A 16,331-nucleotide genomic window follows, 5' to 3' on the forward strand; every position below is an offset into this window, starting at 1 on the left:
ATCTGAGCATTCCAAATCCCTCTAAAAATATCAGTGTGTGGTATAGTGATATTCAGTTATGGAGAAATTTTATATACCTTTTGGGCTGTGTTCTGTTGGGTGTGGGCTTTGTATACTACACTTCCCCACGCTTCAATATTATTCCCAAATGTTTCAGTTCCCCTTGTTCTTGTTAGATAGTCTCCTCCTTTAGTAAGCTGTCTCCAGTAGCTGATTTCCTTGCTCTCAAGGAACAAACAGTAAGCAGAAAGGCAAATCCTTCTGATTTGCCACTTCAAAACTTGGCCACACCCTGGAGTCTTTCCTCATGGTATTTTGAAACACCTGAGTGTCCAGGATCTTTCTTTACCTACTGTGATAGGGAGAAAGGAAGATTTGAAGGTGTCTGATAAAACAGGCAGGTAAGGGAGACATAGGGAAGGCATTGTGGTCATGAACAACGATAATGAAAAGGATTTTGAACAAAATTCAGTTTTGTCTTTCAGATATTGGTATCATTTCAATCTCTTCTAGAACTGCTTTTGAGTGGAAGAATGGAGCTACAATACTGAACATGAGTTTCATTTGCAAAGTTATAAATAAAATATTTTCCTATTTAAATATATTGCATTAAAACATGGATGTTGATGAGCTAGGTTTTACATATCTTAAAGGATGGAACTGGGTGGCTTTTAAATGGGAGGAATGGGATTTAGATTTTCATGAGGTCTGCCCTGTCAGCTGTGAGAGTGCCTCTCATTTTGTATTGCAGTATTCTGGATTTCATACAGAAAGATCTGAATCTGACCATGAAAGCCAGTGGGGTGGAAGCCCACTCACTGATACTGCTTCTCCACAATTATTGGAACCTGCTGAGAGACCAAGCTCACAACACCATGATGTCTCCTGTGCCTATAGACAGTACTCGGACCGCAGCGCTCTCTGCTATGGCTTTGCACTTGACCATTCTAGGTTGACTGATGACAGACATTTCCATACTCAGGCCTGTGAAGGTGGCAGATGTGAAGCTGGTAGATATTTCCTGGGCACACCGCAGCCTGGAAGAGAGACTTGGTGGGGTTCTCGTTCAGCACTGCCCCTGACCAAATCATCCCCTGAAAGCAGAGAAGCATATGAGAATAGCATGCCCCACATAACTTCAGTTCACAGGATTCATGGTAAGAAATAACAAGAAATTCTTGGGCACCGTAGCAAATCTAAAGCTATAGTTTCAAAGTCATAAAGCCATGTGGCCAGTTTGTGTGTAAGAGGTCTCCTGATCTGTGTGCTTGTGTCTGGGTCTGGGTGTATAAATTGTGCAATAGTACAGATCTGGGTTTGATAATCAGATCTATATAGTAAAAAATGTCATTTGCTTCTAACTTTTTAGTTCTAAAATGAAGTTGGGAGCATATTGTATTATTACTCACATACCACATGCATCCTCTTTTCAAAAAATTGCCATCCCAAATCAGTGAAGTATCTTACGGGAGGAGGCTGATTTTTATACTTTAACAAAGGCACAGGCATGTAGGAATAGCTACTGAGGACTGTGTGTGGCTCCCAGCCACATGGATCAGAGACAGACCCACTCATCAGTGTTGTTCACCCTCCCCCTGCAGCTCCACAGCTAGAAGTTTAACCTTCTCGCAGCTGCTGTGAAATTAGCAGTAGCTTTCGGCTGAGCAGCAAGGGGAGAGAGAAGTGACACTGATGAGTGGACTCTGCTCCATATGGCCAGTATTTAGGCATGATGAAACTGTGCTGTGGCAGATAAGTCTGGAAAAATCTTGCTCAATGTATGCAGATAAATATGGTAGGTTAAATCTCAGCAAACATGTAAGAGGTATACCTAATGTAAATAGTCTATTTCTGTGAGTGCACCAGTTTGCATAAGAACTAACCCCAATTTATACCTGGAACCAAACCTAGAATGAATAATGCTTGAAGTCTGGAAAAGTTTTGGACAACCTTTTCTGCCCCACTCTGCAGTTAATGTCTTGGACTAGAAGCAACTATGCTGAGGAGAAAAAACCTCAGCAAGAATGACTGTTCTCCAATAAATTCCAGCCAGACCAAGGGCAAAAGTATTGTAAAATTAAAAAGAAGCCCTGACTTTGTTTTTTGCAGATTTAATTGGGTTGGATAAAATTCACAAAGTATGAATGAACAGCAAATAGACTGAATATAATGTTGTTCTTCCAAACATTTTGAGGCTTGTCCAGTACAGCTTTCATATGAGGACTGGCTAACATGATGTTGCAAGATGCATATAAGTGTATACTGATTGGAATAGCCTGTTGTAGCAGTGATTGTGTTTTTTGAGGAAGGAATTGGTCTGCAGTGCTAAGTATTACCTAAAGAATTTATGACATTCGAGGGCCCCAGTCTTAAGCAAGGTATAAGTTTGCCTACCTGCAGTAGTATAACTGGGATGGAGGGGAAAGGGAGGAAGAGGATACCAGCTACAGGTGCTGGCTATAAGGGGGCAGTGGAATCACCACCCCCCCGCTCCCCACCACAGAAGTCCTTGCCACAGCAGGGGCAGCCCTGTGTTGCCTGGCCATAGAAACCAGGCAGGCTTAGTCTTGCCCCCAATGGTGTATCTGTGGGGTGGGAGGCAAGTAGAATGGATGGAATGGTGCTTCCTCCCAGGCATAGCCCTGAACCCACTGCCATTGCAAGGGGTGGGGGGTAAGTGGGGTGACTGCACTGGGTGCTGAAGTGAAGGAGTGCCAATAGGTGCTGCCCAGCTGGGGTGGGGTGCAGGACAGAGCCATAAGCAACTCATTTGGGGGAGGGTGGGGTACGTGCAGGGATGGGGGAAGGGCAGCTCCTGCTGCTGTATGCACTCCTGGGCATGCATGGGGGGGGCATGTGACTCCTGGATCTTTGTGTGGGGTGAGGGTGGGCTGCTGCTGCGGGGTTTGCCTCAGACACCAAACTTCATTGCTACAGCACTGCTTGAACCCACTGGTGTATCTGAAGCAAATGGGGTCCTGGGGGCACCTCCCAGAGAGCCTACACCAAACAGCTGCTGCCACCTAAGCTCATGTTGTTGTAGTGGCAGCAGTAGTAGTAGCTAAGGGGAAGATTTCCCTTCAGCTCAACCTCTAATCCCTCCCCACTCCAAGACCACCTTCCCCAGCTACAGTGATGAGCATACCTTCCCCTGCCTACCCTGGATGCTGAAGAAGCTCCTTACACCTCTGCCTATTGCATTTGCTAATTGAATTGGCTGTCTAAATTTAGAAGAAATGGGCATATTTCACTAGAATTAGAATAAAATTATTCCAAAATAGAGAGAAAAAATGAAATATCAAGTTCAAGGAAATGTGGTCTAAAAGATAGTGATGGAAGAAAGGAGGCCTTTAATTTAATTTGGTTAGTACTAATCTGCCATTGTCTTTTTACCACAGTGTATTGCACTTTCCGGTATTCTGTTCCTTTACTCCATCATATGCAAGTGCCTGCAATTTTTTCTTCTGTAAAAAAGAATTGAGTAGAATATATTGACTTTTTGGTAATTCAAATATACTTTGTTTTTTATATATAATATAATATAATATAATATAATATAATATAATATAATATAATATAATATGTATGTATGTGTACAAAGTATATTTGAATTACCAAAAAGTCAATATATTCTACTCAACTCTGTTTTACAGAAGAAAAATATATAGCATGTTATAAGATATATGTGTGTGTGTATGTATATATGTGTGTGTGTGTGTGTGTGTGTGTATATATATATATATAAAACCTGTTATATAATATATAATGTTATTCATATATAGGTATACACCAGGTTATTGTAATTATAATCATATGATAATTGTTGGTGATCCTACTAACTCTTATGTAGAAATATTTATGTATACACTCTTGTTCTTAATGTGGGGATAAAATGTGGATTTTATGTGGATTTTATCAAAGACAACCAATGAAAACTAATACTAGAGTTTGATTTTGGTTTCTTTGCTAGTTCAACTTTTATTACAGTTGCTGTCATTAAATTCTTCATTGTATGGAGCTCCACAGATGTATTGATCTTCTGCTTGTATGTAGTTCTGGGGGTAGAATCAGACTTGTCAGTCACTCTGCAGAAGGGAATGCCCCACTTTCTGAAAATCTTCCAGGCCTTTCTGCTTCCATAGCTGGAGCTCAATAGATCTAAGCTACACTGGTGCAGACCATTGTTTGTTCTCAAAACAATCTCTGTTTGATTGATTAGACCTGAATGTAGCATCCAGAGCTACTTCTTCATGTAGGAAATGCCCACTATTCCTTCTCTCCGGGCACATCTACATGAGAGACTGACTGTGCAGTAGCCAAAAAATACCGCAGAGTGGCATGTCACAACATGGACAGTGCTAATACAATACTGCGCAGTATGATTAGGTAACTGCGCAGTAATGTCACCTAAAAGATGTTCACCGGCACTACTATGCAGTAACTCCAGTTACTGCACATTTATTTAGTACTTGTTAATGCACGTACTAAAGTGCTAATACAAATACTTAGTAATACAAGTACTAATGTGCAGTAGCGTCTTGTGTAGACATGCTGTTTGAAATGTAATTTAGTGGCTACATCTTCTTGTCACCCATGTGCAAAGAAATAACAGGAGACAAAACTAGGAGGAGGGAAAGGCAAAATTAGTATGCTCCCTACTCCTCACTGAACTTTTCAGTTGGAACCTTCCTGGCTCCTCAACATGAAAGCCTTCATTAGGGTCCTTGTGCTAGAGACATTTCATTTATCAGGCACATAAGTGGACTCTAGGTGCGTAAGGAGTATGGACAACATGCACATGGTGTGGCTTCAAAAGGAAAGGAGAGCTGCTGCTTGGGAACACACAGCAACTGTTAGGTATTCATAGTGACACAACTGAACTAAATCATGCCAGTATGACCCCGGATGAACAAGGTTAAAACTGGAGCAGTTTTGCTCCATTTGTATTGCAAGTTTTATGCACAAGTAACAGTTAAAGTCATGCAGCTGCCATGATCCTGAGCAGTGGTTCCCTGTCCCCTTTTGAACTGCTCTAAGCTTGTGTTTGGCCCTGCCATAGGTGTGATTTGTTCTATTCCATTCTATTCTATTCTGATCAAGTCACTGAAAAATAGTTAAAAAGTGGATACATCTTCCTTCAACTCCTCACTGCTTTTTTTGTGATTTAGTCTTAAGGATAAGACGATAGCATGTTACAAAAGTAGATGCATTCATGGATTTTCAGGGGCTTGAACAGGGTAGAACAGAATCCCATGTAGGTGCCTAAGTCCACTTAGACATCTAATAGATGGAATGGAATCTAGCCCACAGCAAGTGGCGACTCCTCATGATTCACCTTGCAGACAAGGATTAGAACACAGTATTAAGGGATGCAGAGAGAGGTTCCTCTGAACCACCTGAGTCTGTATTAACAAGTACCACTGTTGACTGCTGAGTATTTGTTTCATTTTTTTCATCACCTCAGAAAAGAGCACAAAATATTTCCCAGAAGGGTCTAAACTGGAATCATATATCTGTCTCCATTAAGCCCTGCAGGATGTCAAAGCCAAGAAAGATTAAACAAATAGGACCAAAGGTCTAAATCAAAATGGTTGTTTCCTCACAAAGTGGCCTCATTTTTTTATTTTCAAGGACACAGTGAAACATGGATTCCAGTGCTTCCTTTTGGATATTATGCACAGTACTACAAAAAGAATGCTTCTAGTGGTGGCCCTCAGACAAGAAGGAACCATGTCTATCTTCCTCAGAGTCTAATATAGATGCAGCATGAGATTGGATACCTCTAGTACAATTCAGATTTTAGAAAAGGATAAGTTTGTGATAACGAGTCAGTGCATCAGAATGTCCCATTATGCATCTGGGAGTGTAGGTGCAGTGATGTTCTTGTAGTAGCAGGACAAAGCACAAACAGGCATACAGGAAGTCAGCAGTTCTATAGAGTCTATAGAATAGTCATTCATGTTTCTCAGAGATGCACTGCAGTGGACCTTGGCACCTACATGAAGCTCCTCCAGAATTTTCTTCAGTTTCTACCACCTTACTATCCCACCGTCAGTGAAAATAATTTCCTAGTTCATGAATCTGACAGAAAAGCCATCTTGGATATATGGGGTGTTTCTTTGGGATCCCAAAGAAATCAGGAAGTTGATTCTGGGAGAAGATGCAGAGCTTAGACCATTTTTTTTTAATGTACTTTGACCACTTTTTCCCTTCACAAACATGGACATATATTGACCATGAAAAGCAATACATTCACCAAGATCTTTCTGAACCAGCAAGTAGGAATAAAGGAGAAGCAAAGCTGAGTATGTCAAGGGCAGACTCTTTGTGTGATTGAGCACCCTCTTGTGCAACCCTCTTGAAGATTAACAGTTACACAAATAATCATTTCCAGATTCTCATGCCCTTTATCATTTTGAATTGGTCTTGTTTCTATGAGTGTCTTTCTGGAGTAAACTGGACTCTTTGTGAAATAACAAGCTATTCAGTGTGAACAAAAGTAATCTGGTTTACAGTCTCTTTTTATCTCAGATCCTTATCTGCAAAATGCTAAAATCTTTGAGAAAGGACTACCTTATATTTCATATTTGTACAGTGGCCAACACAATGGAGGGCTAATCATGACTGGGGCCCATAGGAGCTACTGCATACATAAATAACTCTGTGTCTCTGAAGCGTACACTGAGAATAAATATATATTTATGTGGTGCTTAGATACTATGCAATTGCTATAGAATTTCTGACGTTGTCATCAGCAGAAAGTACTCCACAGTAGAGCACATCAGATATACACAGAATCCGGAGCCCAGATATATTATAGCATGTATATAGAATTTGCCTATAGTCATTAATTTTATCACCTGTTCTGGAAACACTCTGGTGATAATATCATAGGGTACATCTACATGTGCAGTTAATGTGATGGAATATACTCCAGCTCAATTTGAGCTAGAGTAAACTAATTTTGATGTCACTGTCTACATGTATGTTTAAGAGCAATAATTTACCACACTGCTGGATACCACTTGTGTCTTACAGGACTATCTGGCAGCACAGTAAATGAGTCTACTGTATCCTAGTTGCCATGTACATGTAGATGGTGACTCTTTACTGCACAACAAATTAGTCTGCTGTGCTGTAAGGTATCTTGTGTAGACATGTCCATACTGTTACAAGTATGTGGACCTTCATGCAATGAAGAATACAAAAATGTACATGTTTACCACATTTTCTTTCTTCATGTAACAATATCTGCCAAACCTCCCCTTCCCACCAGACAATATCTTTTGTGTGGGCTGTGGCAAAATGGCATTCAGTAACTTGTAAAAAGCTGTCTCATATTTTGTCATAGGCATGAATATTAGCAAGATTTTATGAAGTCCATAACTGCATTGTCTCCTTATAGTAGAAATATATTTCAAATGTTAGGGTCTTCAGGGATAGGGTTACTCTCCTTTTACAAGTGACTCATGGGTCTGGTTCTGCCTCAGCTGCATGTGAGCTGAACACCTCCTCTTACAGATCTGTGGGCCTTATTACCAAAAGACAGGTAATTTCAGGTTAGCATGGTTGAATTTTTAGAGATTTTGGACAGCAGATATTTATGCACATACAAAACTCATTTCCCTATAGTTGCCAGTCAGTGAACATGAAGGCATATTTTGTTCCATTTCTTATTGACAGAAAACATGGATATGTGATGACAAGGCTACAAAATCTAGTCTCTTGATTTATTTTATACTTGTCTTATTAACCTCTTCTGACCTTTAAGATATAAGGAATTATCTAATAACCTATACTTCTGACCCTTTATGGGCCTGATGTTCAGCTAATCCCCATTTGACTCTGTTTTTATGGGCACAAAAAGTACCTAGCTATCTAAGTGCTTCCAACCATGCTTATAATTTGTTTTAGATACAAACTCACATGCCCAAATTATTGATTTGGGCCAATTACTGACCATCACTGATTATCTGTGGCTCTGACATAATCTTCTGTGATCTTGGGCACTTATGCCTAAATCCTATTTCACCATTATATGCCCAAGTGGCATTTACATAGCCATGTAATTGCAATTTTTGGCACTTACACAGTTTAGATTCTATTTCCATCTGTGACAGAATAGGATCTCTCTACAAGCATACCATGTGGGAGCAAAATACAGGAGGAGGACAGCTCTTCCACCTTTTTGTGACTAGGGCACTAACCCAGGGAGTGAGAAACCAGAAGCTGATTGATGCCAGAGGAAGAAGAGGGTACCAGTGGCTTAACTAAAATGGGGTGACTGAAGCAGGAGACCTGGTCACCAACTTGGCAGGGGGTTGAAAAAATAAGAGCCACCCCTACAACTACATTAGCAACTGGAAGATGCCATTGCTCCTGTGAATTTCTGCTTTTCCAAACATTCAGCTGCACTATAATGCTTCTGAGGATAGCCCCATCTTCTAACTTCCCTCATCCAAAGAAGGGTGGAACCTGCATGTACCACTTCCCACTTACAGAAGTACTGTAACCACCAGGCCTTAACTCTAGACACTGCCCAGAGCATTGTTCTCTTGAAGCTGACCCATGGCACCTTGGATTTAGGAAAATGCAAGTGGGAATAATTTCTGCCTCAGCCCTGGGCTCTCTTTTTTTCCAGGGCAGCATCCATCTCACTGAGTTATCCTTCTTCTACTTTGCTTTCCAGCTCCTTGGCCAACATATCTTCCTCTATTGACTGACTGTTAGGCCAGTTTCAAAAGGAAACCATACCCTGATGGTTTCAGTACTTTTTCATGGTGAGGGAGCCCTAGAACCCAGGCCCTGTGCTTCCTGGACAAGTATGTCTAAGATTGAATTTGGAGGTGAATCCAAAAGGGATTTGGAGGTGAAAGGGTGAAAAGGGCTCCTATTCCTCCAGTGTCAAATATCTATTAGTATTGTCCCTGCAACTAAAATTTTAAGATTACCTGGTATTGTGAATGTGCCTGGGTGATTCTGTTGTGCCTGGTACTTATGCAACATAATTCAGCCTACTGAGATGCATGCTCAGAAGGGAAATGCAAGGTGAGCATAGCTACAGGGAATCTATACTGTGCACAGGGACAAAAAATGCAGTCATGTAATTACTAATTTTACATGCTACTTAGGCATGTAAAAATGAAATAAGATTTACCCCTAATCTCTGCCTCAGTACTCCATGTGTATAATGAACATACTTCTTTTGTCTTCAGTGTTTAAGCTTTCATGGTCAGAGACTGACTTTAGTTTGGCTTCCAGTTGCTCTTGTATACAAACATTAACTCAACCTAATACCAGTACAGTCAGTCGTTACGTGCTATCATGGTTGTTTACTTTCCTTTGAGACAAACTGTGTACAAACCAAACTTGACTCCTTGTCCCCTTTATCTGTTTTCTAGGGAGAGGACACTGGGATGAGGATAGTGTTGTTAGTTCACCCGATCCAGGCTCTGCTAGTGAATCAGGAGACCGATATCGTCCTGAACAGTATCAGAATAGTCCACATGAGCCCAGCAAAATTGAAACTCTAATAAGAGCTACTCAACAAATGATTAAAGAGGAAGAAAACAGGCTACAGCTACGGAAAACAACTCCTGATCCATTGGTCTCTCTTAATGGAGCAGGGAAAAAGCACTCCCTTTGCTTTGCTAACTACCAGCAGCAGCAGATGACAGGGGATGTCTGTCATATTCCTACGGTTGCCAACACCTCTCCATGTGAACACATTCAGCAACGAGATGGGAAGATTATGAGCCCACATGAAAATGACTATGACAACAGTCCCACGACACTGTCTAGAATAAGCAGCCCAAATTCTGACCGAATTTCAAAGTCCAGTTTGATACTAGCTAAAGACTATCTGCATTCAGACATGTCCCCACATCAAACCACCGGAGACCATCCAGCAGCTTCTCCAACCTATTACAGCTCACACAGGCAGTATTTTGATAAGCATGCTTATACATTAACTGGATATGCTCTTGAACATCTATATGACAGCGAAACTATTAGAAACTATTCCTTGGGCTGTAATGGATCACACTTTGATGTGACTTCTCATTTAAGAATGCAGCAAGATCCAGCACAGGGACACAAGGGGACCTCTGTTATAATAACCAATGGAAGCTGACATTTTTTTCTAATATATTTTGTTCTTTAAAAAACAAAACAAAACAAAACAAGCCCTTTGAAATGTAATTGGAAGATATATATGTTTTAAGGCCCTTGTTACCAGCATTTGATATACCACAATGCACTAGAGAAAATACCTAAAGTACTGGGGAAAAGTTAGTAGATGTGTTCATTTAAAAATAATGCACTGGCATTAGGGTTATAGTGAATACAACTAAATACAATGTGGCTGTCATATTATATAGAAAAGCTGGGAAAGGCTTGGGCTGGGCTGGCTAAGCAGACTTTTGGTAGACTAGTTGAGCAGTTTATGTACACTGGGCACATCTGGATGAGATGCTTTACTGTACAGTAGATTAATTTGCTACACAGTAAAACATCACTATCTACATGTACATGTGAGTGGCAGTTAGGGTGCAGTAGACAAATTTACTGTGCTGCTGGATTGTCCCATCAGATACAAGTGGTATCTGGCAGCACAGTATTTTACCGAACTTAAATGCACGTGTAGACAGTGACATTGGAATTAGTTTACTCTGGCTCAGTTTGAGATGGATTATATTTCAGTTGCATTAATTGCACATGTAGATGTGCCGACTGACTAATTTAATACATACTAAAGCAACAGCGTCTACATGTGCACAGCATTTACCATGTGGTATTTTTGTCTAATGTGCTGTTTTCTAGTACCTGTACATACAGGTACTAGAAATTAGTGCATTAAATTAATGCACCGAAGCACATGTAGATGTTGACTGGAAGCAAATTGTTCTTAGTCAGCCTAGGCAGCAGGGGGCCAAAGGGGATGGAGAGAGCTGTCCTGGCTCACCGGGATGCTGCCCCTCAGTTGCATGGGGTTTGGGACCTGTCTTCATCTCAGTGTGGCTGGGAGAGCTGTCCCAGCTGCTGGGCATCTGCCTCCAGGCCACATGGAGATTGGGGCAGGATGGGTACTGGGGGTAAGTTAGTAGACACATCTCAATCCCATCAGATGGGATGGGTACTGATCACCAGGGATCCTGGTTTTCTCCAATTAAAAAAAATCCCTAATTTTTGGTTTAAGAAAGTAACCCAAAATACACATTTTTCCATGCTTAAAATGAAACACCACTAATATATATATGTGAAAATTGGGGATTTTTTTTATTAGAGAAAACTAGGATCCCTGCTGACCACCACATGGCTGGGAAGCAGTTGACCGGCAACTGGTATGGTTCTCCCCTGCCTTGCAGAATCAGGATCGGCCCCTTTGCCCTCTGCCAGCATGGGATTGATGCCAGGGGAAGCCAGGCAGTTTCGGGCTGCTCCTGCCCTGCTCTGCCCACCTGCAGCAGCAGCAGGTGGGAAGTGCAGGCCAGGAGCAGCCCTAAACTGAACTGCTCTGGTTGAGAGGCAGCCCTGAACTGAACTGAAACCCTGCCCTAGACCCTAGACTGCCGCCCTACACTGAACTGCTCCGGTTGAGAGGCAATTTGTTCCCAACAGGCACACGTTCAGATGCATATGGAAGCCCAGTATAATATGCCTGAATTTTCTGCGCAGAAAATTTAGGTGCATTAATTGCACACGTAGACGCGCACACTGTGTAGGACTTGGCTGATGAAAAATGCTCCCAAAGGAACCCTCTGAATTGCACATACCCCATAGGTCTTGGTCAACTTTAACTGCTATGCACTCCCTACATATAAAAACATGGAATATATACATTTAAAATGTGCATCAAAATTTGTATCTTTGGTGATTTGTTTATTCCAGTAAACTCTAGCTATTTAATGCTGCTCAGTGCACCCATGGGTGGCCAAAAGGAAGAAAAGAGAATGAGTCTCAGAACCGTTACTTCTTTGCATACTCATATTCCTAGTTGTACACATGCTTGACTTGAAATATGTAAATTGAGCAATATTCTTATGATTAAATAGATATAATATTTACTTATACAATATTTAAAAGAAGGAACCAAAAAGGGGTTATTTTTCAGTTTCTTTTGAGCAATACAGAATTGATATAGAGGTTGAAGATACTTTGAGTGGCAATTACATTTTGGAAGATTGCATAAAATGGCTGGTAGAGTCAAATAGGAGACAATTAGTGAAGAAGAACTGCAGAAAGGGGCTGAGAGTGGCCCAAGACAAACAAATTTAATCCTATGGTTATGTAAAAGTACGTACACCATGAAGAGGAGACTCAGAGTAGGTTAGATATACAGGAGGAATTGCCCTAAAATTACTGCAAGGCTGGCTGTAAAATGCAACTAAGTGAGTATAAAAACATGAGCTGTAAGGAAGATAAATACTGCATGGTGGTTATGGTGAAATTTGAAAAAGCCTGTGGGTACATTAAGAAAATAAAGGAGATCATAAAGATTCTAGGGTAGCAAGGCTTACAGACTACTGAAGTAATAGGCATGACTACGAGAAAGACAGGGTTCTTGTCTTGCTCACACAGTCAATAGAACAGAGATGTCAAATACAGTCAGATAATAATCAGGGGAAGAGGAGAAAGAAACTGAGGGAATTGGGATCCTGAGAAATTCCAGTTATTCTTTGTTAATGGGCTTGCCAAAGGATGTAGAGGAACCTATAGTAAATATATTGAAAATCCTCATTTGCAAGGAGATACTAATAAACTGCAGGCAAGACAATGTAACATCAACAACTAAAACATTTATATAAGGGAGATTGTTGTTACATTTATTGACCCCATTCTTACCTGTAAAAAATCAATGGGAATCTTGCAATTGATTTGAAAAGGAACTAGACTTACCGCCAGTCGCCACTCATAATAGGATGGGCATTGGGGTGGTTAGATAAATGGGATGGACATTTCAGACTGACTTGGCTTATGATGTAAGGAAGCTAGACACATGGGACTTTACCAGCAATGGTCATAATGTATCCATCCCAATGTACGAGATATCTTACAAATATTAGTTTTCAAAATAGGGATAATTCATGCAGAGACGACAATAAAAAATAACAATCTAGATCACTTAAGCAGAGTTTAACCAGAAGACAAAAATATGTACATCTTTAAACCTGGAATATTGATCACTTTGAGGCAGATTGTAGTACTTGAACTGAGTAATACTTTGTCCCACAAGAAATCCTTTTTGACTCGTTATCACTTTCAGTGAATGATACTGTTGAACATGAGGAATGGTAATACAGTCCAATCTTTATTATCTAAAACTCACAATAAAAAAGGTAGTGCAGATCACAAGCGGAAAGATAAAGAGACTGAAAGGTCTAATAAAACTTTAAATAAACTAAATCTATCATCATTGGGGAAAAAATTCAGAGGGAATGTCAGTGCTGTAAACAAATTCTGCAGAGAAAAGAGGGTATTTAATGGGATAAGAGATCCATTTAAATTAGTGGCAGATATAAGAGACGAGGCATTAAATGTTAGCTAAGGAATTATAAAAACAAGATGAATTTGGAGAGAATTTTGTTTAACAAAATGTAAAATGTTGAATGAACTATAAAAGTAAAAAGGGAGCAGCTAGTATAAATCATATTTTTAAAAGGTCAAACCAAAACAATATTTGATGTTGGGGGAACAGTACCGGCTCAGTGGGAGGGATAAACCAAAATGGACTTCATTCAGCCCAGTAATTTTTATATATAGTCCTAAAAATTAGGAGAGGGTATTTTTGATAAATTTAGTTCTGGATGCATCTTTATTTAGTTTGCATCTATAAAATATTAATAACTTTGTAGTACAAATGATATGATTTGCCACGTGAAATAGAGTAAAAATATGTGCATTGCAAAAGTGATTATTGTCTTACAGTATGACTGGCACCTTCAGAACCACTGCACTTATAACACCAAGTCAGTTCACTCATAGTCTACATTTCTTCATCTAGAAAAGAGAAAGTGTTCTATGCAATACCATTTCCTTGTTATTATTTAGTGTTATCCTAGAATTAAAGTTTCCAGTAGCTATAATTAATTAGTTTTATCTTACTTTGGTACTGGAATTTTCAGTAGTTCCACCCCAGCATAATTATAATGATAAATGTGGAGAGATGCAATGTAGTGAATATAACATCTAAAGTCTCAGCCCCCCACCTGCAAAGACTGATACTTGTTCACTCCCTACACAAGAGGGCAGCAGCTCTCACTCTTGTCATTGGCTGGACACACGTGCTTCTATAGGCTATGTGATTGGTCATCTTTCTTAAAAAGACCAAGTACAAGAGACAAAAATGTCATCCTTACTTCAGAGTTGGCAAGGAGTTTTAATGCAATTTTGAATTTTGTAGAAGCTTAGGAACCCACAATCTGCTACATCCTGTTTATATACTATATGAAAACAAGCTTGCAACCTTAACTAGATGCATATAACATGTGCTTTCCAACAGGACATAAAGTTTATATTTGTCCATGACATATTTTATACAGCTCTTCACTTAACATAAAGAAAAAATTGAGTGCTTCAATATTGTTCAAGGACCATATTCTTTTTTTTTTTTTTAAACAAAATTGAGTTGAGCTATTTGGGAAAGTTTGAAAAAGCAAGATATTGTCTATGATATTTTAAAAATATATCCTATTAGCTTAATGCTATCATTACATAACGAAGACATTTTAAGGTGTAGGAACTACACTGATTGCACTGTACTACGCGAGCATTTCTATTCAAACTTTGTGTTGACAATTGTGATATCAAGTTAATATAATAATTAGAATGTGAAATTAATTATCATTTTATCCAAAACTAATTGAAATCAATATGAGTTTTTCAGTTGACTTCAATAGGTTGTGGAACAAGCCTTTTATATTTTTTATTTGATGTTAAGAGACAAATGAAAATGTCTCTCATTTATACACAGTAGTACTTGGTGCACTCTGTGAACATGCTATGGCTAGATTCACCTAAGAATTTATAACATAAAAACTCTTATTTCATATGCAGTCCCATTGATTAAACTGGGAATATCATAGAATAAAGCATGACTCATTATGAGTAAGAGTAAGGGTAGCAGAATCTGCCTCCTATTTAATTGGCACTAGGGTTTTTTGTTTCTTCTTTGTTTTTTTTAAATCTGTAAGATGCAACTATGAGAGTTGTAAAAGAAAATGCCTAAAATACTGTGTATTGATAATAGAAGTGGTTTTCCCTATACGTTTTGAATAATTTTATAGAAATGGGGTCACCTTGAATGTTGGTGGGTGTCAAGCCCCAAGAATATTCTGCTAAACTTTCCCCCTCTGATTAATAGATATCTTAATATGATATTATGATATTCCCATAAGTGCTGTTGCTTAGGATTGTACATTAAAATCCTACTTATTCAAACCCATTTAATCCATCAAGCCCTTTCATCTGAATCTCTGTTATCTCTAGGCATGGAGCACTTATTCAATGATGCTCTTCATTACCCAAACAGCCATTTTATCTGATAAGTACTGATCTCCCAAAAACTTTTCCAACAATTGGTTTTCCTTTTTGACTTGTTCAGAAAACATTACTGCAAGAGGCACAGCTCTGTTGTAGATGTACTGCTACACCGGTACAGAACCCAAGTCCTACGAACTCATGGATATTAGAATGGGTTTTCAGGCATTTCACCTGCAAAGTTCACCTTGCCTGCAGTGGAAGTTAATGCACACAGAGTAACTGCATTATTAAGTCCAGCCATGTGTATTTTGGAGGTGGTTCTGGTTAATGCTGGAAAACAAACATACACCCCTATTAAAATTCTGGCATTTCCACAGAATTTATTTAAGTCTACTCAGAGAAGCACAAAGTATGAAGGCAATTTGTTATTAATTTTAATAGAATACTTTATTTCCAGACACACTGAGTCAAACCAAACTTATTGAAACTCCGGTGTTCAGAAAAGTAACATATTCTTTTCAGTTATGAATCATTGGTAAATGATCTATCTTCAGTTTAAAAAGACGGAGTTGTGCTATCACTTTGATACAATATGTGTCACTCAGTTTGCTGTGAATATGGCTTATAAGAATGTATAGCTGGTGTGTTACCAAAGTATTTCTACCAGCGTATGCGCTACAAGGAGTTATTGTTTTGGAGGAAGAAAATTAAATACAATTTTCTGCACAATGGTGAGTGCCAGTGCATCTCAGTTGCACAGGAAGTGAAAAATTACGCTTGTGGAAAACTTAGCCATGGTGTTAAATTCTTGTACACCAGGGTTCATGGACTAACTGCTCTCCAGTTAGCAA

General features: G+C 39.4%; 1 protein-coding gene across 3 annotated transcripts in view; it reads left to right on the forward strand.

Annotated features, from left to right (window-relative positions):
* Positions 1-10,633, forward strand: part of SIM1 (single-minded family bHLH transcription factor 1) — a 70,575-nt gene extending 59,942 nt beyond the window's left edge. For all 3 annotated transcript variants that reach the window (XM_019520165.1, XM_019520166.1, XM_019520167.1), the window contains 2 exons: positions 752-1,157; positions 9,402-10,633. In XM_019520165.1, coding sequence (XP_019375710.1) covers positions 752-1,157; positions 9,402-10,132 — 1,137 coding nt within the window. In that variant the 3' untranslated portion in view covers positions 10,133-10,633. The remainder of the gene's footprint in view (positions 1-751; positions 1,158-9,401) is intronic.
* Positions 10,634-16,331: the final 5,698 nt, after the last annotated feature.

Source organism: Gavialis gangeticus, unplaced genomic scaffold (genome assembly GCF_001723915.1).
Source record: "Gavialis gangeticus isolate Ggan-Ray unplaced genomic scaffold, GavGan_comp1, whole genome shotgun sequence".
NCBI lineage: Eukaryota > Metazoa > Chordata > Crocodylia > Gavialidae > Gavialis > Gavialis gangeticus.